The sequence below is a fragment of the Homarus americanus genome, unplaced genomic scaffold (genome assembly GCF_018991925.1).
Source record: "Homarus americanus isolate GMGI-L3 unplaced genomic scaffold, GMGI_Hamer_2.0 scaffold56333, whole genome shotgun sequence".
Taxonomy (NCBI): Eukaryota; Metazoa; Arthropoda; class Malacostraca; order Decapoda; family Nephropidae; genus Homarus; species Homarus americanus.
The window spans coordinates 11,638,171-11,659,273 of NW_024734940.1; the positions used below are offsets into that span (position 1 = coordinate 11,638,171).

At 49.1% G+C, this 21,103-nt stretch overlaps 1 protein-coding gene across 1 annotated transcript in view; it reads right to left on the bottom strand.

The window, feature by feature from the left end:
• Window positions 1-12,340, bottom strand: part of LOC121870656 (protein bowel-like) — a 32,499-nt gene extending 20,159 nt beyond the window's left edge. Inside the window, 2 exon segments of the mRNA XM_042372539.1 lie at window positions 11,106-11,310; window positions 11,313-12,340. Coding sequence (XP_042228473.1) covers window positions 11,106-11,310; window positions 11,313-11,727 — 620 coding nt within the window. The 5' untranslated portion in view covers window positions 11,728-12,340.
• Between the last annotated feature and the right edge of the window lie 8,763 nt (window positions 12,341-21,103).

Consider the following 21,103-nt stretch of genomic DNA (forward strand, 5'->3'; position numbering starts at 1 on the left):
GTTTATTTTGGTGTGAGGGTTGTTTGGGGTGTTTATTTTGGTGTCAGGTGGTTGTTTTGGGTGTTTATTTTTGGTGTGAGGTTGTTTGGGTGTTTATTTTGGTGTGAGGTTTGTTTAGGTGTTTATTTTTGGTGTGAGGGTTGTTTGAGTGTATTTATTTTGGTGTGGGGTGTTGTTTGGGTGTTTATTTTGGTGTGAGAGTGTTGTTTGGGTGTTTTATTTTGGTGTGAGGGGTGTTGTTGTTGTTTAGGTGTTTGTTTGGTATGAGGTGGTTGTTTAGGGGTCTGTTTATTTTACGTGTCAGGTGGTTGTTTGGGTGTTTATTTTGGTGTGAGATTTGTTTGGGTGTTTATTTTTTAATTGTGAGGGGTTGTTTGGGGTGTTTATTTTGGTGTCAGGTAGTTTGTTTGAGTGTTTATTTTGGTGTGAGGGTTGTTTTTGGGTGTTTATTTTTGGTGTGAAAGTTGTTTGGGTGTTTATTTTGGTGTGAGGGTTGTTTAGGTGTTTATTTTGGTGTGAGTGGTTGTTTGGAGTGTTTATTTTTGGTGTGAGGGTTGTTTGGGTGTTTTATTTTGGTGTGAGGTAGTTTGTTTTGGGTGTTTATTTTGGTATCAGGTGGTTGTTTAGGTGTTTATTTTGGTGTGAGGGAGTTGTTTGGGTGTTTATTTTTGGTGTAGGGGTTGTTTGGGTGTTTATTTTGGTATGAGGTGGTTGTTTGGGTGTTTATTTTGGTATGAGGGTTGGGTGTTTATTTTGGTGTGAGGTTGTTGGGTGTTTATTTGAGTGTGAGTGTAGTTGTTTGGGTGTTTATTTTGGTGTGAGGTGGTTGTTTGAGTGTTATTTTGGTGTGGTGATTTGTTTGGGTGTTTATTTTGGTATAGAGGGGTTGTTTTAGGTGTTTATTTGGTATGAGGGGGTTGTTTGGGTGTTTATTTTTGGTATAGGGGGTTGTTTGGGTGTTTATTTTGGTATGAGGGTTGTTTGGAGTGTTTATTTTGAGCATGAGGGGTTGTTTGGGTGTTTATTTTTGGTGTGAAATTAGTTGTTTGAGTGTTTATTTTGTCGGTGGTTGTTTGGGTGTTTATTTTTGGTGTAGGAGTGGTTGTTTGGGTGTTTATTTTGAGCATAGAGGGAGTTGTTTGGGTGTTTATTTTTGGTATGAGGGTTGTTTGGGTGTTTATTTTTGGTATGAGTGGTTGTTTGGGTGTTTATTTTGGTATGAGGGTTGTTTGGGTGTTTATTTTGGTATGAGGGGGGTTGTTTGGGTGTTTATTTTGGTGTGAAATTGATTTGTTTGGAGTGTTTATTTTGGTGTGGGTGGTTGTTTGGAGTGTTTATTTTAATTGTCAGGTAGTTGTTTGGGTGTTTATTTTGGTGTCAGGTAGTTTGTTTGGGTGCATTTATTTTACGTGTGAGGGTTGTTTGAGTGTTTATTTTGGTGTGAGAATTTGTTTGGGTGTTTATTTTGGTATGAGGGGGTTGTTTGGGTGTTTATTTTGGTATGAGGGTTGTTTGGGTGTTTATTTTGGTGTGAGGTGGTTTGTTTGGGTGTTTATTTTGGTGTCAAGTGGTTTGGGTGTTTATTTTGGTGTCAATTGGTTGTTTGCGTTTGTTTATTTTTGGTGTGAGGGTTGTTTGGGTGTTTATTTTGGTGTAGGGGTGGTTGTTTGGGTGTTTATTTTTGGTATGAAAGGGGGAGTTGTTTGGGTGTTTATTTTGGTATAAGGGGAGTTGTTTGGGTGTTTATTTTGGGTGTGGTGGTTGTTTGGGTGTTTATTTTGGTGTCAGGTGGTTGTTTGGTGTTTTATTTGGTGTCAGGTGGTTGTTTAGGTGTTTATTTGCTGGTGTCAGGTGGTTGTTTGGGTGTTTATTTTGGTGTCAGGTGGTTGTTGGGTGTTTATTTTGGTGTCAGGTGGTTGTTTGGGTGTTTTATTTTGGTGTGAGGTTGTTTGGGTGTTTATTTTGGTGTGAGGGTTGTTTGATTGTTTATTTTGGTATGAGGGTTGTTTGGGTGTTTATTTTGGTGTCAGGTGGTTGTTTGGTGTTTATTTTGGTGTGAGGGGGTTGTTTGGTGTTATTTTGGTATAGAAGTTTGTTTTGGGTGTTTATTTTGGTGTGAGGTGGTTGTTTAGGTGTTTATTTTGGTATGAGGAGGGTTGTTTGGGTGTTTATTTTGGTATATGAGGGTTGTTTGGGTGTTTATTTTGGTGTGAGGTGTGGTTGTTTAGGTGTTTATTTTGGTGTGAGGTGGTTGTTTTTGGGTGTTTATTTTGGTATAGAAGTTTCTGTTTTGGGTGTTTGTTTTGGTGTGAGGTGGTTGTTTGGAGTGTTTATTTTGGTGTGAGGTGGTTGTTTGGGTGTTTTATTTTTAGTGTAGGAGTGGTTGTTTTGGGTGTTTATTTGGTGTGAGTGGTTGTTTGGGGTGTTTATTTTGGTATAGGGGTTGTTTAGAATTATTTATTTTGGTATAGGAGGTGGTTGTTTGGGTATTTATTTTGGTATGGTGATTGTTTGGGTGTTTGTTTGTTTTTGGTATGAGGGGTTGTTTGGTGTTTATTTTGGTATGAGGGGTTGTTGGGTATTTTATTTTGGTATGAAATTGTAGTTGTTTGGGTGTTTATTTTGGTGTCAGGTGGTTGTTTGGGTGTTTATTTTGGTGTGAGGGTTGTTTGGGTGTTTATTTTTTGGTATGAGGGGTTGTTTGAGTGTTTATTTTGGTGAAATTGGTTGTTTTGGGTGTTTATTTTGGTGTAGGGGTGGTTGTTTGGGTGTGTTTATTTTTGGTGTGAGGTGATTGTTTGGGGAATTGTTTATTATTTTGGTATAGAGGGTTGTTTTGGGGGTGTTTATTTTTGGTATAAGGGGGTTGTTTGGGTGTTTGTGTATTTTGGTATGAGGTGATTGTTTGGGTGTTTGTTTTTGGTATGAGGTTGTTGTTTGGGTGTTTATTTTGGTATAGGGGGTTGTTTGGAGTGTTTATTTTGGTATATGGTGGTTGTTTGGGTGTTTATTTTGGTGTCAGGTGGTTGTTTAGGTGTTTATTTTGGTGTGAGGGGTTGTTTTGGGTGTTTATTTTGGTATGAGGGGTTGTTTGGGTGTTTATTTTGGTGTGAGGTGGTTGTTTGGAGTGTTTATTTTGGTGTGAGGGTTGTTTGGGTGTTTATTTTGGTATGAGGGGGTTGTTTGGGTGTTTATTTTGGTGCTGAGTGTGGTTGTTTGGGTGTTTATTTGGTATGAGGGTTTGTTTGGGTGTTTATTTTGGTGTGAGGTGGTTGTTTGGGTGTTTATTTTGGTATATGAGGGTTGTTTGGGTGTTTATTTTGGTATGAGGGTGGTTGTTTGGGTGTTTATTTTTGGTGTGAGGTGGTTGTTTGGGTGTTTATTTTGGTGTGGTGGTTGTTTGGGGTGTTTATTTTGGTATGAGGGTTGTTTGGGGTGTTTATTTGGTATGAAGGGGGTTGTTTGGGTGTTTATTTTTGGTATGGTGATTGTTTGGGTGTTTGTTGTTTTTGGTATGAGGGTTGTTTGGGTGTTTATTTTGGTATGAGGGGTTGTTTGGGTGTTTGGCCTTTTGGTATGAGGTGGTTGTTTGAGTTAAATTTATTTTGGTGTCAGGTGGTTGTTTGGGTGTTTATTTTGGTATGAGGGTTGTTTGGGTGTTTATTTTGGTATCAGGTGGTTGTTTGGGTGTTTATTTTTGGTGTGAGGGGTTGTTTGGGTGTTTATTTTTGGTATGAGGGTTGTTTGGGTGTTTATTTTGGTGTGAGGTGGTTGTTTGGGTGTTTATTTTGTGGTATAGGGGGGTTGTTTGTTGTTTATTTTGGTGTGAGGTGGTTGTTTGGGTGTTATTTTTTGGTATAGAGTTTGTTTAGGTGTTTATTTTTGGTATGAGGTGGTTGTTTGGGTGTTTATTTTGGTGTGAGGTGGTTGTTTGGGTGTTTATTTTGGTGTGAGGTGGTTGTTTGGGTGTTTATTTTGGTATGAGGGGGTTGTTTGGGTGTTTGTTTGGGGTGTGAGGTGGTTGTTTGGGTGTTTATTTTGGTGTGGTGGTTGTTTAGGTGTTTATTTTGGTATAGAGAGGTTGTTTGAGTGTTTATTTTGGTATGAGGGTTGTTTGGGTGTTTATTTTTGGTGTGAGGGTTGTTTGGGGTGTTTATTTTTGGTATGAGGGTTGTTTGGGTGTTTATTTTGGTATCAGTGGAATTGTTTGGGTGTTTATTTGGTGTCCAGGTGGTTGTTTAGGTGTTTATTTTGGTGGTAGGAGGTGGTTGTTTGGGGTGTTTATTTTTGGTATATGAGGGTTGTTTGGAATTAATTTATTTTGGTATGGTGATTGTTTGGGTGTTTGTTTGGTGTGAGGGTTGTTTGGGTGTTTATTTTGGTATGAGGGGTTGTTTGGGTGTTTATTTTGGTATGAGGTGGTTGTTTTAGGTGTTTATTTTGGTGTGAGGTGGTTGTTTGGGTGTTTATTTTGGTATGAGGGTTGTTTGGAATTTATTTTTGGTGTGAGGGGGTTGTTTGGGTTGTTTATTTGGTATGAGGGGTTGTTTGGAATTGTTTGTTTAGAGTATGAGGGGTTGTTTAGAATTTTGTTTAAGTATAGAAGTTGTTTGGGTGTTTGTTTAGAGTATGAGAAGTTGTTTGGGTGTTATTTGTTTGGTATAGAAGTTGTTTAGAATTGTTTATTTTTGGTATGAGGGGTTGTTTGGGTGTTTGTTTAGGTATGAGGGGTTGTTTGGTGTTTGTTTTGTTATGAGGGTTGTTTGGGTGTTTATTTTGGTGTGGTGGTTGTTTGATTGTTTTATTTTTGGTGTGAGGGTTGTTTGGGTGTTTATTTTTGGTATAGGGGAGTTGTTTGGGTGTTTATTTTTGGTATGGGGGGTTGTTTGGTGTTTGTTTAGGTATATAGGGGTTGTTTGGGTGTTTGTTTTGGTATGAGGGTTGTTTGGGTGTTTATTTTTTGGTATAGGGGTTGTTTGGGTGTTTGTTTAGGTATGAGGGTTGTTTGGGTGTTATTTTGGTATGAGGTGGTTGTTTGGGTGTTTATTTTGAGTGTGAGTAATTTGTTTTACGTTATTTTATTTTTGGTGTGAGGGGTTGTTTGGGTGTTTATTTTGGTATGGGGGTTGTTTGGGTGTTTATTTTTGGTGTGAGGTGGTTGTTTGGGTGTTATTTATTTTGGTATGAGGTGGTTGTTTGGGTGTTTATTTTTGGTGTGAGGGGGTTGTTTGGGTGTTTATTTTGGTATGAGGGTTGATTGTTTGGGTGTTTATTTTGGTGTGAGGTGGTTGTTTAGGTGTTTATTTTGGTGTGAGGGTTGTTGGGTGTTTATTTTGGTGTGAGGGTTGTTTGGGTGTTTATTTGGTGTAGGGTGGTTGTTTGGGTGTTTATTTTGAGTGTGAGGGGGTTGTTTGGAGGTGTTTATTTTGGTATGAGGTTTGTTGGAGTGTTTATTTTGGTGTAGAGGTGGTTGTTTGGGTGTTATTTGGTGTGATTTGTTTAGGTGTTTATTTTGGTGTGAGGTTGTTTGATTGTTTATTTGGTGTGAGGTTGTTTGGGTGTTTGTTTTGGTATGAGGGTTGTTTGGGTGTTTATTTTGGTGTGAGGGGAGTTGTTTGGGTGTTTATTTTTGGTGTATGATTTGTTTGTGGTGTTTATTTTGGTGTGAGAGTGGTTGTTTGGGTGTTTGTTTTGAGTATGAGAGTTGTTTTAGGTGTTTATTTTGGTGTGAGTGTGATTTGTTTGGAGGTTTATTTTGGTGTGAGGGGGTTGTTTGGGTGTTTATTTTGGTGTGAGGGGTTGTTTGGGTGTTTGTTTTTGGTATAAGTGGTTGTTTGGTGTTTGTTTTGGTACTGAGGGGGTTGTTTGGGTGTTTGTTTGGTGTAGAGGTTGTTTTGGGTGTTTGTTTGGTATGAGGTGGTTGTTTGGGTGTTTGTTTAGGTATAAGGGGGTTGTTTGGGTGTTTGTTTTGGTGTGAGAGTTGTTTGGAGTGTTTGTTTTGGTATGAGGGTTGTTGGGTGTTTGTTTTAGAGTATGGGGAGTTGTTTTAGGTATTTGTTTTGGTGTGAGGGTTGTTGGGTGTTTGTTTGGTATAGGGGTTGTTTGGGTGTTTGTTTTTGGTACCAGGGGTTGTTTGGGTGTTTAGGTGTGAGGGTTGTTTGGAGTGTTTGTTTAGGTATGAGGTGGTTGTTTGGGTGTTTGTTTGGGTATGAGGGGTTGTTTGGGTGTTTGTTTAGGTGTGAGGGTTGTTGGTGTTTGTTTAGGTGTGTGAGGGTTGTTTGGGTGTTTGTTTAAGTGTGAGGAGATTTGTTTTAGGTGTTTGTTTAGGTATGAGGGGTTGTTTGGGTGTTTGTTTAGGTATGAGGGGTTGTTTGGGTGTTTGTTTGGGTGTGAGGGGTTGTTTGGGTATTTGTTTAGGTATATGAGGGGGTTGTTTAGGTGTTTGTTTAGGGTGTGAGGATTTGTTTGGAGTGTTTGTTTAGGTGTGAGGAGACATTTTGGAGTGTTTGTTTTGGTGTGAGGTAGTTGTTTGGTGTTTGTTTTGGTGTGGGGTGGTTGTTTGGGTGTTTGTTTTTGGTATGAGGGTTGTTTGATGTTTGTTTAGGTATAGGGGGTTGTTTGGTGTTTGTTTTAGTGTGAGGAGGTTGTTTGGAGTGTTTGTTTTTGGTATAGGGGTTGTTTAGGTGTTTGTTTTGGTATGAGGGTTGTTTGAGTGTTTGTTTTGGTATGAGGGTTGTTTGGGTGTTTGTTTTAGAGTATGAGGAGTTGTTTTGGGTGTTTGTTTTGTTATAGAGGTGGTTGTTTGGGTGTTTGTTAGGTATGAGGTGGTTGTTTAGATTTTGTTTGAGTATGAAGGTGGTTGTTTGGGTGTTTTGTTTAGGTATGCAGAGAGGGTTGTTTGGGTGTTTGTTTTTGGTATGAGGGGGTTGTTTGGGTGTTGTTTTTGGTATGAGGGAGTTGTTTGGAGTGTTTGTTTTTGGTATGAGGGTTGTTTGGGTATTTGTTGTTTTGGTGTGAGGTTGTTTGGGTGTTTGTTTTGGTATGAGGGGGTTGTTTGGGTGTTTGTTTGGTATGAGGGGGTTGTTTGGGTGTTTGTTTAGAGTATATGAGGGTTGTTTGGGTGTTTGTTTTTGGTATGAGGGGGTTGTTTGGAGTGTTTGTTTTAGGTATAAGGAGGTGGTTGTTTGGTGTTTGTTGGGGTATAGAGAGGGTTGTTTGGGTGTGTTTGTTTTTGGTGTGAGGGGTTGTTTGGGTGTTTGTTTTTGGTATGAGGGGTTGTTTGGGTGTTTGGTGTGAGGTGGTTGTTTGGGTATTTTGGTGTGAGGTGGTTGTTTGGGTGTTGAGGAGAGAGAGACAGAGAGACGGAGGGAGAGAGAGAGAGAGAGAGAGAGAGAGAGAGAGAGAGAGAACACAGAGAGAGAGAGAGAGAGAGAGAGAGAACACAGAGAGAGAGAGAGAGAGAGAGATAGAGTGTGTGTGTTTCATCATTTTGTCAACAAGGAAACTATGCTAATGCCTGAAGGAACCATTTTAACCCTCTTGAATACGATGATTTAAACCGTATCCTAGCCCTTCATCCTAGCCCTTCATCCTAGCCCTTTACCCTAGCCCTTCATCCTAGCCCTTCATCCTAGCCCTTCATCCTAGCCCTTCATCCTAGCCCCCATCCCAGTCCTTCATCCTAGCCCTTCATCCTAGCCCTTCATCCTAGCCCTTCATCCTAGCCCTTCATCCTAGCCCTTCATACTAGCCCTTCATCCTAGCCCTTCATCCTGAGCCCTTCATCCTAGCCCTTCATCCTAGCCCTTCATCCTAGCCCTTCATCCTAGCCCTCATCCTAGCCCTTCATCCCAGCCTTCATCCTAGCCCTTCATCCTAGCCCTTCATCCTAGCCCTTCATCCTACCCTCCTTCATCCTACCCTTCATCCAGCTTCATCCTAGCCCTCACCCTAGCCCTTCACCCAAGCCCTTCACCCTATCCCTTCATCCTAGCCCTTCATCCTAGACCATCACCCTAGCTGTTCACCCAAGCCCACCCTACCCCATCATCCTACCCCTTCATCCTACCCTTCATCCTAGCACTTCATACTAGCCCATCACCCTAACCCATCACCCTACCCCTTCACCCTACCCATCACACCTACCCCATCACCCTAGCCCATCACACCTACCCCATCACCCTAGCCCATCACCCTACCCCTTCACCCTAGCCCTTCACCCTACCCCTTCACCCTACCCCTTCACCCTAGCCCATCACCCTACCCCTTCACTGTAGCCCATCACCCTACCCTTCACCCTAGCCCATCACCCAACCCCTTCACCCTAGCCCATCACCCTACCCCTTCACCAGCCCTTCACCCACCCCTTCACCCTAGCCCATCACCCTACCCTTCACCCTAGCCCATCACCCTATCCTTCACCCTAGCCCATCACCCTACCCCTCACCCTACCCCTTCATCCTAGCCCTTCACCCTACCCCTTCACCCTAGCCCTTCACCCTACCCCTTCACCCTAGTCCATCACCCACCCTCACCCCCCACCCCACCCGCCCTCACCCACCCCTCACCCACCCTAGCCATCACCCTACCCCTTCCCTAGCCCATCACCCTACCCCTTCACCCTACCCCTTCACCCTAGCCCATCACCCTACCCCTTCACCCTAGCCCATCACCCTACCCCCTTCACCCTAGCCCATCACCCTACCCTTCACCGTAGCCCATCACCCTACCCCTTCACCCTAGCCCTTCACCCTACCCCTTCACCCTAGTCCATCACCCTAGCCCCTTCACCCTACCCCTTCACCCTAGCCCTTCACCCTACCCCTTCACCCTACCCCATCACCCTACCCCTTCACCCTACCCCTTCACCCTACCCTTCACCCCAGCCCCTCACCCCACCCTTCACCCTAGCCCTTCACCCTACCCCTTCACCCTACCCCATCACCCCTTCACCCTAGCCCTCACCCAACCCTCACCCACCCCCTTCACCCTAGCCCTTCACCCTACCCTTCACCCTAGCCCTTCACCCTACCCCTTCACCCTAGCCCTTCACCCTACCCCTTCACCCTACCCCATCACCCTACCCCTTCACCCCTAGCCCTTCACCCAACCCTTCACCCTAGCCCTTCACCCTAGCCCTTCACCCTACCCCTTCACCCTAGCCCATCACCCAGCCCATCACCCTAGCCCTTCACCCTAGCCCCTTCACCCTACCCCTTCACCCTAGCCCTTCACCCAGCCCTTCACCTTCCCCTTCACCCTACCCCATCACCCTATCCCCTTCACCCTAGCCCTTCACCCTAGCCCTTCACCTTACCCCTTCACCCTACCCCATCACCCTATCCCCTTCACCCTAGTCCATCACCCTCCCCTTCACCCTAGCCCATCACCCTACCCCTCACCCTAGCCCATCACCCTACCCTTCACCCTACCCCTTCACCCTAGCCCTTCACCCTAGTCCATCACCCTACCCCTCACCCTCGCCCATCACCCTACCCCTTCACCCTACCCCATCACCCTAGCCCTCTTCACCCTAGTCCATCACTCCTAGCCCTTCACCCTAGTCCATCACCCTACCCCTTCACCCTAGCCCATCACTCCTACCCCTTCACCTCTACCCCTTCACCCTAGCCCTCACCCTAGTCCATCACCCTACCCCTTCACCCTCGCCCATCACCCTACCCCTTCACCCTACCCCATCACCCTAGCCCTTCACCCTAGTCCATCACCCTACCCCTTCACCCTAGTCCATCACCCTAGCCCTTCACCCTAGCCCATCACCCTAGCCCTTCACCCTAGTCCATCACCCTACCCCTTCAACCCTAGCCCATCACCCTACCCCTTTCACCCAGCCCATCACTCCTACCCCTTCACCCTACCCCTTCACCCTAGCCCTTCACCCTAGTCCATCACCCTACCCCTTCACCCTCGCCCATCACCCTACCCCTTCACCCTACCCCATCACCCTAGCCCTTCACCCTAGTCCATCACCCTAGCCCTTCACCTAGCCCTCACCCTAGCCCTTCACCCTAGCCTCACCCTAGCCCTTCACCCTAGCCCTTCACCCTAGTCCATCACCCACCCCTTCACCCTAGCCCTCACCCTACCCCTCACCCTACCCCTCACCCCTAGCCCTTCACCCTACCCTTCACCCTACCCCTTCACCCTAGCCCTTCACCCTACCCCATCACCCTAGCCCTTCACCCTACCCCTTCACCCTACCCCTTCACCCTACCCTACAAGGTGTATCTTATTTACAGCTATTCGTTATTTTTTACAATCATGAAAGTTTTGTTTACAATTCTTTTTACGACGCTGTAAACATTGTTTATAATTATACAGAGTTATTACAACAGGTAGTGTACAGTACCTATGTCTTGTGGTGTTTAAGGAAGGCGTCGTGTGTATGTCTTCTTTACAAACATCTTTATATTGTTTACAGACGTTTAGCATTTTACAAATGTGCAAATCCAGTTTACAAACTTATATATATATAATAATATATATATATATATATATATATATATATATATATATATATATATATATATATATATATATATATATATATCGATAATCACACACGGAAAAGGGAAACAACGGAGCACCTTTTCCGTGTGATTTTATCAAGATTTATCTTATCCACGTTTTCATTGTGGATTTACATGAAATATATATATATATATATATATATATATATATATATATATATATATATATATATATATATATATATATATACAGTATATACAGTATATTCTTGACAAACATTTATATCCTTTTTACAATGTGTTTATGTTGTTTACAAATGTGTTTTTCCAACTCTATGTTTTGTTATGGATAAATATGTCTTGTTTGATGCCACTTATCTTGGTTTAATGTTTACAACTACGCTTCTCTTATAAACAACTGTGTATATTTTGCTTACGAGTGAGTAGGTGTATCCATGTCTTATTTACGTGTGTGTGTGTGTATACAGCGTGACAGACTTATTACAGGTTGTTATTAATGCTAGGAAGGACAGGTGAGGCAGGGCAGGGCAGGTACTGGACGTGGTCGGTGGTACACCTGAGGTTAAGAGTGATTAATTAGTGATGTTGTCTCACCTGTGGTCCCGGAGGTGGTCCTGGCGGCGGAAAGCCTTGCCGCAAATGTCGCAGGTGTACGGCCGCTCGTCCGTGTGTGTACGTTCGTGGATGAGAAGGTTGTAACTCTTGGTGAACTGTCTGTTGCAGTATTTACAGATGAACTGTTTCTTGGGTCGTGGGCCTGTCCTCTGCCGATGGCACGCCGGTAACCCACGGTCGGGTGTTGTTGTTGTTGCTGTTGTTGCTGTTGTTGTTGCTGCTGTGCCAACATAGACTGATATAAAGGGTTAAGCAGCAGGGGGTAAGTGTCGGTGAGCAACGGCAGTGACCTGACCGATGACATAAGAGGTGCCACCTGCGCCAGGTTGGCCGCCGCCACCGCCGAGGAGACAGGTAGAGGCGGACTGCCGCTGGCCGCTCGCTTCTCGCTCTCCGATACACTCTCTGCCAGGCGAGAGAAGTCAAACTTTTTACTGTGTGATGACAGACTGTCTGACGGCTGTCGCTGAGTGAGGCGAGAGAGTCCCGTTAGTGCCAGGTAAGACTCGAAGGCCGCCAGGTTGAGTGCCGCCAGGTCCGGCAAGGGCGCGCGGCCTATGGACGGGAACACGGCCGTGAACGCTGATGATCGCGGCACCATGGACAAGGCGGAGGCCGCCGCCAATGAAGACACCGGGAGTGTGGGCGGCGGCGGGCGTGAGGGTGGCGGGGACAAGGCCGGGGCCCGGCGGGGTCTGTCATGGCGGCGGAAGTGGGCGGTGGGGGTGAGGAGGGCACTAGAGGCCGGGGGTCGAGCGTCATGGCGGGTGCGATCACCGCGGAGGCCGGACAGTGACTGTGGCGGCGGTGGCCAGCCCTCCTGGCTCCCGCCACCACCGTCGCCCCATTGGCGGAGCAGACGGGCGGCCACGCCCCGCACTGCGGTAGCCGCCCGACCCGCGCACCGCTGCCACCCGCCTGCTCCAGCTCCCCGCCACACCCTGCCCGCCTCGCTACACCTCAATTACCTTACTCAAACACCATCATGATGACCTCTGCCAAATTTGAATAATATATTCAGACTCCAAGACGACCCAGGACACCGAGGAGATGGTCGCCGCGTAGTGTCTCACCGTTGTTGGTCGTCACCTCGACAACAATTTCTTCCGCTCCAATTTACAGCGTCAACTAAGGTAAAGGTTGAGGAGTTCCCTCAGGTAATGATATGATATCAGGTGTCGCGCAGGTGTGTGTGGAGGAGAGGCTGTCACTGGGAGACATATTACTGATAAAAGCTCCACCCTGCAGGTAACCTAACACATGTTTTATCAAGACTAAACCAGAACACTTAACAAACATCGTGGAGACCCAGCCTGAAACCTGTACATTAAGGACAGGTAAATGAGAGCGGTGGACCGAGCACACCTGGGCACACCTGGACACAAGTGTACAAGCGACACTTGTAATAACTATGATAATGAGTCGTGTTCCTCCTTGCTCAGGTGGCTGGTGAGGCTACTAAAGGTACATCATAATCAGCCCCCCAGGTTGGAGGGAAGTTTGCGCCACCTACTACCTCTAATGCCAACCACGAACCACACTAACACACACACACACACACACACACACACACACACACACACACAGCTCATCGTAACCACGTCGAGTATATGTAGTTAACTAAGTAGTGCTTGAATAAATGACTTCGTGACTAGTTTAGGTTAGGTTAGGTTAGGTTAGGATTTTTTTTAGAAATGGTTATAATGAGAAAGGCCTTTTGTTATCAGCGTGTTTACCATCATATATCAACACTGTGTTATAGGCCCGGTAAATCACGTCTAGATTTCCTATAAGACGGTGGTGGGGTGTAGGGCTTTCATCAACTTCACACTAGAGCTTGATTGGTCGCGGTAACATGTCCTTTATAATAAAACCTCTATTTAACGTACTATATGAAGAGGGAAGTCCGTTATATCAAGGGTTTATTAGATATGAAACCTCTATCTAACAAACTACATAGTGATAAAAGTCCGTTATATTTTGGGTCCGTAAGATATGAAACCTCTATCTAACGGATTATAGATAGAGAGAAGTCCGTTATAGGGAGGTTTCGCTGTCAATGTTTTAGTATGGAAATCTGAACAATGAGGTTGTGATCTGAGGACCGGTTGGTGTATCAGTTAAATATTTCTGTGTTAAAATATTTACTGAACTGAACCTTCTTATAATGGCCATAATTCTGGTGTTTTGTTTATTAATGTAAATATGGCGGGCAGATGAGTGTAGGTGTGGGTACAGTAGTGGGTACAGGTGTGGGTAGGTGTGGGCAGGGGTAGAGGGTGTGGGGAGGGTAGTGGTACAGGTGAGGTGTAGGTAGAGGTGGAAAGGGAGGGTACAGGTGTGGTACAGGTGAGATGTTGGCACAGGTGAGGGTACAGGTGAGAAGGAAGTTGAGGGTACAGGTGAGGGTACACAGGAGGAGGGGGGGGTGAACAGGAGGGTACAGGTGAGAAGGGAGGAGGAGGGTGAGGGAGAAGGACGTGAGGGACAGGAGGGTACAGGTGAGAAGGGACGAGGAGACAAGGGTACAGGTGAACAGGGAACAGGTGAGAAGGTGGTAAGGGGAGAAGGGACGTAGGGTACAGGTGGGAGGGAGAGGGGTGAGGTGGGAGAAGGTAAGGGTAGGTGAGGGTACAGGTGAGGAGGGGGGTAAGGGTACAGGTGAGGGTACAGGTGAGAAGGGACGTAAGGGTACAGGTGAGGGTACAGGTGAGAAGGGACGTAAGGGTACAGGTGAGGGTAAGGTGGAGGGGAGGGACGTAAGGGTACAGGTGAGGGGTACAGGTGAGAAGGGACGTAAGGGTACAGGTGAGGTACAGGTGAGAAGGGACGTAAGGGTACAGGTGAGGGTGACAGGTGAGGAAGGGACGTAAGGGTACAGGTGAGGGGTACAGGTGAGAAGGGATGGGGTACAGGTGAGGGGTACAGGTGGGGAGAAGGGGGGTGAGGGGTACAGGTGAGGGTACAGGTGAGAAGAGAGGATAAGGGTACAGGTGAGGGGTACAGGTGAGAAGGGGTAAGGGTACAGGTGAGGAGGGAGGTGGAGGGAGGGGGGTAAAGAGGGTAGAAGGGGGGTGAGGGTACAGGTGAGGAGGGGGTGAGGGTACAGGTGAGGGTACAGGTGAGGAAGGGGGGTAAGGGTACAGGTGAGGGAGGGGGGTGAGGGTACGGTGAGGAGGGGGGAAGGGTACAGGTGAGGAGGGGGTGAGGGGTACAGGTGAGGAGGGAGGTGGGTACAGGTGAGGAGGAAGGTGGGAGGGTACAGGTGAGGGTACAGGTGAGGAGGGAGGTGGAGGGTACAGGTGGGAGGAGGGAGGTGAGGGGGTACAGGTGAGAGGTACAGGTGAGGTACAGGTGAGGGTACAGGTGAGAAGAGAGATAAGGGTACAGGTGGAGGGTACAGGTGAGGAGGGGGGGGTGAGGGTACAGGTGAGGAGGGGAGGTGGGAGGGGTACAGGTGAGGAGGGAAGGGGGAGGGTACAGGTGGGAGGTACAGGTGGGAGGAGGGAGGTGAGGGGTACAGGTGAGGGGAGGGGGGTGAGGGACAGGTGAGGGGTACAGGTGAGGGTACAGGTGAGGACAGGGAGAAGAGAGATAAGGGTACAGGTGAGGGGTACAGGTGGAGGAGGGGAGGTGAGGGGTACAGGTGAGGAGGGGAAGGGCAGGTGAGGGTACAGGTGAGAAGGGGGGTAGGGTACAGGTGAGGGTACAGGTGAGAAGGAGGTGAGGGTACAGGAGGAGGGGTGAGGGTACAGGTGAGAAGGGGGTAAGGGTGACAGGGGAGGGAGGGGGTAAGGGTACAGGGAGGGGGAGGGGGGGAAGGAGGGGTACAGGGGAGGGAGGGAAGGTGAGGGTACAGGTAGAGGGGAGGGGGGTGAGGGTGCAGAGAGGGGAGGTGAGGGTACAGGTGGGAGGGAGGGGGGTGAGGGTACAGGTGGGGAGGAGGGGAGGTGAGGGTACAGGTGAGGGAGGGAGGTGAGGGTACAGGTGAGGGGAGGGGGGGGTGGGGAGGGTACAGGTGAGGGGAGGGGAGGTGAGGGTACAGGTGAGGGTACAGGTGAGGAGGGAGGTGAGGGTACAGGGAGGAGGAAGGTGGAGGCACGGGTGGGGAGGAGGGAGGTGAGGGACAGGGAGAGGGGGGGAGGGGGTACAGTGAGAGGGAGGTGAGGGGTACAGGTGAGGGTAACAGGTGAGGAGGGAGGTGAGGTACAGGTGAGGAGGAAGATGAGGGGAAGAGGGTGAGGGAGGGGGGTGAGGGGTAGGTGAGGAGGGAGGTGAGGGGAAGATGAGGTGGGGGGAGGAGGGGAGGTGGAGGTGCCAGTGAGGAGGGAGGTGAGGTACAGGGAGGAGGGAGGTGAGGGTACAGGTGAGGAGGAAGGTGAGGGGTACAGGTGAGGGAGGGAGGTGAGGCTGGGTGAAGGGAGGTGAGGTACAGGTGAGGAGGGAGGTGAGGGTACAGGTGAGGAGGAGGTGAGGGTACAGGTGAGGAGGAGGTGGGGGTACAGGTGGAGGGAGGTGAGGGGTACAGGTGAGGAGGAAGGTGGGGTACAGGTGAGGGTACAGGTGAGGAGGGGTGAGGGTACAGGTGAGGAGGTGAGGGTACAGGTGAGGTACAGGTGAGGAGGGGAGGTGAGGGGTACAGGTGAGGGAGGAGGTGAGGGTACAGGTGAGGGTACAGAGTGAGGGTACAAGTGAAGACAGGCGAAGACAGGTGAGGTGAGGGATAACGATGGCCCCCCCCTAGCTCGCCGACGTCCGCACCATGCCATTAACAGGTAAGGTGAACAAGAGAGAAAAATATTTATACTGACTTCAGAATCTTTCCTCACTACAGAAAGCGATGATGGGTGGCGTGGGCAGTGTGGGCGGCGGCGTGGGGGTGGTGGGCGGCGGCGTGGGTGGTGGGCGGCGGCGTGGGCGGTGTGGGCGGCGGCGGTGGGTGTGGGTGGCGGCGTGGGTGGTGTGGGTGGCGGCGTGGGTGGTGTGGCCGGCGGTAACACACGTCCTCACAGGCAGGTACAAGCCCCCGAGACTTGAAGATGAGCCTCTGTTTCGACCAGCTTCAGGAGGGTCCTCTTGTAGGTAGTCAGCCCCGGCGCCTGACAATGTATTGGTGTGAGGAAAGGCCTTTATCGTTGCCCTCGTCATTTTAACACGGCTCCGTCAGCAGGGCCGTCAGTAGACAGCTCCTGACGATGTATGGGAGTAAAAGATACCTCAAGGAACACCAGACTTTAAGGTGTGTGTGTCCCGCTGTTCAACCCGACTCTCCCATCAAACACTTCTCGTAATAATCTAAGATATTGAAAACTTCCCTCGTTTACGTAACCTCCTCACCATACCTCCCCTCACCCCTCTCACCATACCTCACCCCTCCTCACATACCTCCCTCACCCTCCTCTACCTCCCTCACCCCTCCTCACCATACCTCCCTCACCCTCCTCACCATACCTCCCTCACCCCTCCTCACCATACCTCCTCACCCCTCCTCACCATACCTCCCTCACCCCTCCCTCACCATACCTCCTCCCCCACCTCACCATACTTCCCTCCCACCCCTCCTCACCATACCTCCCCCTCTTACTCCCCCTCACGAGTGGTCCAGGTACCCCAGGCCCACGTCTCAGTGCTCTAATTGATCCGTGAGTCTCAATCGTCCCCCTACAGGTATCAGGTAAACTCGCTCCCAAAAGAGTATCTTAACCAATTAGTGTGAGACAATATAACACAATGGACGAAAGATTCTGACAACCCTACCGAGACAACAAGAGTCACAATGTTCATTTTGAAATTCATCGTTCACCACCGTATAGATACTTTTTTGACTGTGTGTACGTTAAGTAATCCTCCTCTGCCTTACGATAATATTATGAGGTTTGTAATTTGATGATGGATCACCTGAAGGACCGCCACCCCAGCCTATATTACCTTTGGTGTTACGTTAAGTTATGTTAGGTAAGGTTAGGTTAGGTTAAACTTAATCTCTTTATCATAATGTCAGTATTTATGTTGTTATACTGTGCTGTTATGTCTTTGGTGTTCAGCTCGACCTGTAGAGGCTGGCTGGGGGCCGCTAATTGACACTCGGCCCCTGGGGCTCTCTCACGGCTTTATGGCTTACTAAAAATTTTTCCCTCGAGCTGGTAATTTAATTAAAGGTTTTATAATGTAAGTCATCTGGGGCACTGGGAGGGGTGCCCAGGAGGTGTCTGGGGCACTGGGAGGAGGTGCAGGAGGTGTCAGGGCACTGGGAGGGGTGCCCAGGGGAGGGGTGTCTGGGGCACTGGGAGGGGTGCCCAGGGAGGTGTCTGGGGCACTGGGAGGGGTGTCTGGGGCACTGGGAGGTGTCTGGGGCACTGGGAGGGGTGCCCAGGGGAGGGGTGTCAGGGGCACTGGGAGGGGGTGCCCAGGGGAGGTGTCTGGGGCACTGGGAGGGGGTGCCCAGGGAGGTGTCTGGGGCACTGGGAGGGGTGCCCAGGAGGTGTCTGGGGCACTGGGAGGGTTCCCAGGGGAGGGTGTCTGGGGCACTGGGAGGGTGCTCAGGAAGGGTGTCAGGGGCACTGGGAGGGTGCCCAGGGGAGGTGTCTGGGGCACTGGGAGGGTTCCCAGGGAGGGTGTCAGGGGCACTGGGAGGGGTGCCCAGGGAAGGGTGTCTGGGGCACTGGGAGGGGGTGCCCAGGGAAGGGTGTCTGGGGCACTGGGAGGGTGCCCAGGGAGGTGTCTGGGGCACTGGGAGGGTGCCCAGGGAAGGGGTGTCTGGGGCACTGGGAGGGGTGCCCAGGGAAGGGTGTCTGGGGCACTGGGAGGGTGCCCAGGGGAGGTGTCTGGGGCACTGGGAGGGTGCCCAGGAAGGTGTCTGGGGCACTGGGAGGGGGTGCCCAGGGAGGGTGTCTGGGGCACTGGGAGGGGTTCCCAGGGAGGTGTCTGGGGCACTGGAGGGGTGCCCAGGGAGGTATCTGGGGCACTGGGAGGGGTGCCAGGGGAGGTGTTGGAGGACTAAATGTGAGGCAGTGCCCAATACCCACCCACCAACCCCATCCCCACCCTCTCCCGCCCACTAAGACAGAGACCATAAAGCTTGTGGTAGGGGCGGAGGTGGTAGCGTGGTGTTGGTGGTAGGGCGGGGTGGTAGCGTGGTGTTGGTGGTAGGTATGAGTCACGACCTACCCCACCCCTATAAGGCCACTATACCTTATCTTATAGTTTAGTTTAGTTCGTTCTGTAAACAAACCTGATTGGCAGAGCTCTGATGGGCCAGACACTCAGGTGAAGGGTGCTAATATTGTAGGATATAATAGGGGATTAAAATTGGGGTTACATTAGATAGGTGTATGTTAGGGGCTTATAATATTATAGGGTTGTATTAAATAGTGAATATAATAGCGGCTACTATAATGGGGAATTAAATAGGGGTTATGTTGAATAGAGAATGTAGTGAGGTATTAAATAGGGACTATATTAGGGGTGGCAGGGTTGGGATGTGGTGTAGGTAATGGGATATGGTGTAGGCAGCAGGGTTGGGATGTGGTGTAGGTAGTGGGATATGGGTGTAGGCAGCAGGGTGTGGTGTGGGCGGCAGGGCGGGAGGTGGCAGAGCCTGGGGTGTGGTGTGGGCGGCAGGGCGTGGAGGTGGCAGGGCCTGGGGTGTGGTGTGGGCGGCGGGGCGGGAGATGGCAGGGCCTGGGGTGTGATGTGGGCGGCGGGGCGTGGGGTGGCAGGGCCTGGGGTGTGGTGTGGGTGGCGGGATAGGGAATGACAGGCCTGGGTATGATGTGGGCAGCAGGGCGTGGGGTGGCAGAGTTTGGGTATGATGTGGGCGGCAGGGCGTGGGGTGGCAGAGTTTGGGTATGATGTGGGCGGCGGGGCGTGGGGTGGGGCCCTGGGTGGCACCATTACAACTGGTCTTGTGTTTCAGTGCATAAAGCTGTGTTTATGTTCAGAGATTTGTTCCGGGACTGACCCAACACACATAAGACCCTGACCACACCCTGACCCTACCTCCCTCGCTCACATCCCTGCACACACCTACACACACGCATCCACATACGCCTACACACGCCTACACACGCCTACACACACGTCTCCACACACGCCTCCACACATGCCTCCACACATGCCCCTACACACACACGTCTACTGACGAAGTATGGGAGTGAGGAAGGAGCATTTATAGTTACCCTCGTCAATTTAACACGTCCCCGTCAGCAGGCCCGTCAGTAGACAGCTCTTGACGACGTATGGGAGTAAAGACGCCTCAAGGAACACCAGACTTCAATGTGTGTGTGTGTGTGTGTGTGTGTGTGTGTGTGTACCAAACCCTAGCTCAAAGCGCCCCTAGTTCCTTGAGCAGAAAGAGACACACACACAGGTGGTCCAGGTGAACACGAGTTAACGAGGGTTCGAAACAAGGACTAAAATGACTCAATTAACCTGAGGGCAAGCGACACGGTGAGGGGCGGGTCGTTGAAGCAGTAGGGTGTCTCAGTGAACTACACCCTGGACCTGTAGGGTGTAGGAGGGTGTGGCTGGGTGTATAAAGGTGTATCTGGGTGTATAAAGGTGTGGTTGGGTGTAGTATGGTGTGGTTGGGTGAAGGAGGGTGTGGCTGGGTGTAGTATGGTGTAATTGGATGCATTATGGTGTGACTGAGTGTATTAGGGTGTAACTGGAGGTGTTAGAGTGTAGCAAATTATGGGTGTGTGGGTTAGAATCATGTGGGGGAGTGGGCGTATGTGTGCGGGTGGGAGTTTGATCTGATGTGTGGGTGAGTGTATGTGAGTAGGTGTGTGTGAGGGTGGGTGTGTGGATGGGTGGGAGTGTGTGAGGGTGTTTGGGCGGATGTGTGTATCGGAGTATGATCAGAGGTGTGGGTGAGCGTGTGTTTGGGTGGGATTGTGTGAGGGTGGGTGTGTGGATAGGTGGGACTGATGGGTGTGTGTTTTGGTGGGAGTGTATGAGTGTGGGTGGATGTGGGGGGGGACATCGTTGAGGTACTGGGTGTGGGTGGTTGGTGAGGGCAGGAGACAGTGGGGGGTATCAGGTTTCCATTATAAGGTTCACCAGTAAGAGTCAAGACACAGTCGGCGGTGACCCAAGCAATGAGAGGAGGAGCCTTATAAACACACAAGTCACCCCGGGCCATCTCCCCACCCCCTGACTCAACTAATTCTGAATTTTACTCTTTCAGTGTTTGTTGAAATGCGTTGAGTACTTTCTGGAAGATATTTTAAAGTAATCCGTATCCCCTGAATTCCATCTGTTCTATTAAAATTACTTTAAGAATGTTTTTTTATAGTATTAAGACTTTGGGGTTAAATTTCGTGATTTTAAAACTTTGGGTGAAATTTCGTTTATGGTTTTAAACCTCCTGGGGCGTTTTAAGAGACTTTCTGAGGATTTTATGGTAATATTTTTCTTAAGCATTAAACCAGTGTGTTGGTGAAGTCTTCGGTGACGCGTTGCATTGGAGAGAGTTTTTTAATAATGATTTTGTACAAGATGTTATTGTGGCGGCTGAAGCAATGTCGATCAAGTGTCTTATCATCAGTACTGTCCATCAAGCTGTTACCATGAAATAAAAGACAATTTATTACTTTAGGCTGTACGTGACGGTCTGTCAGGTGTGAGTATCGCTTAGGTACCTGATGGATTTGTCTTAAGAATATCCTTGCGTGTTTTCTGTTCCCGTCATCACTACGTTTGACATTATCTTAGTGGCTGTAGAATAATAGCGTTAGTATTTCACTCTCGTCCATGAAGGTAACGAAGCTAATCCAGTGTAGGTGTTCCAGGATTACGTTAGCCTCATGCTCGTGCAGTTTCTGTCAGCGAAGATATATGCGTTTGTTCTCTTTTCTTCCCAGGAGGCTCGGTGGATTTAGTCAGGGATACGCTGGCGAGACTTAAATATACCTTGACATGTCGGTTATGTGAGGCCGGCCTCTCTCTCTCTCTCTCTCTCTCTCTCTCTCTCTCTC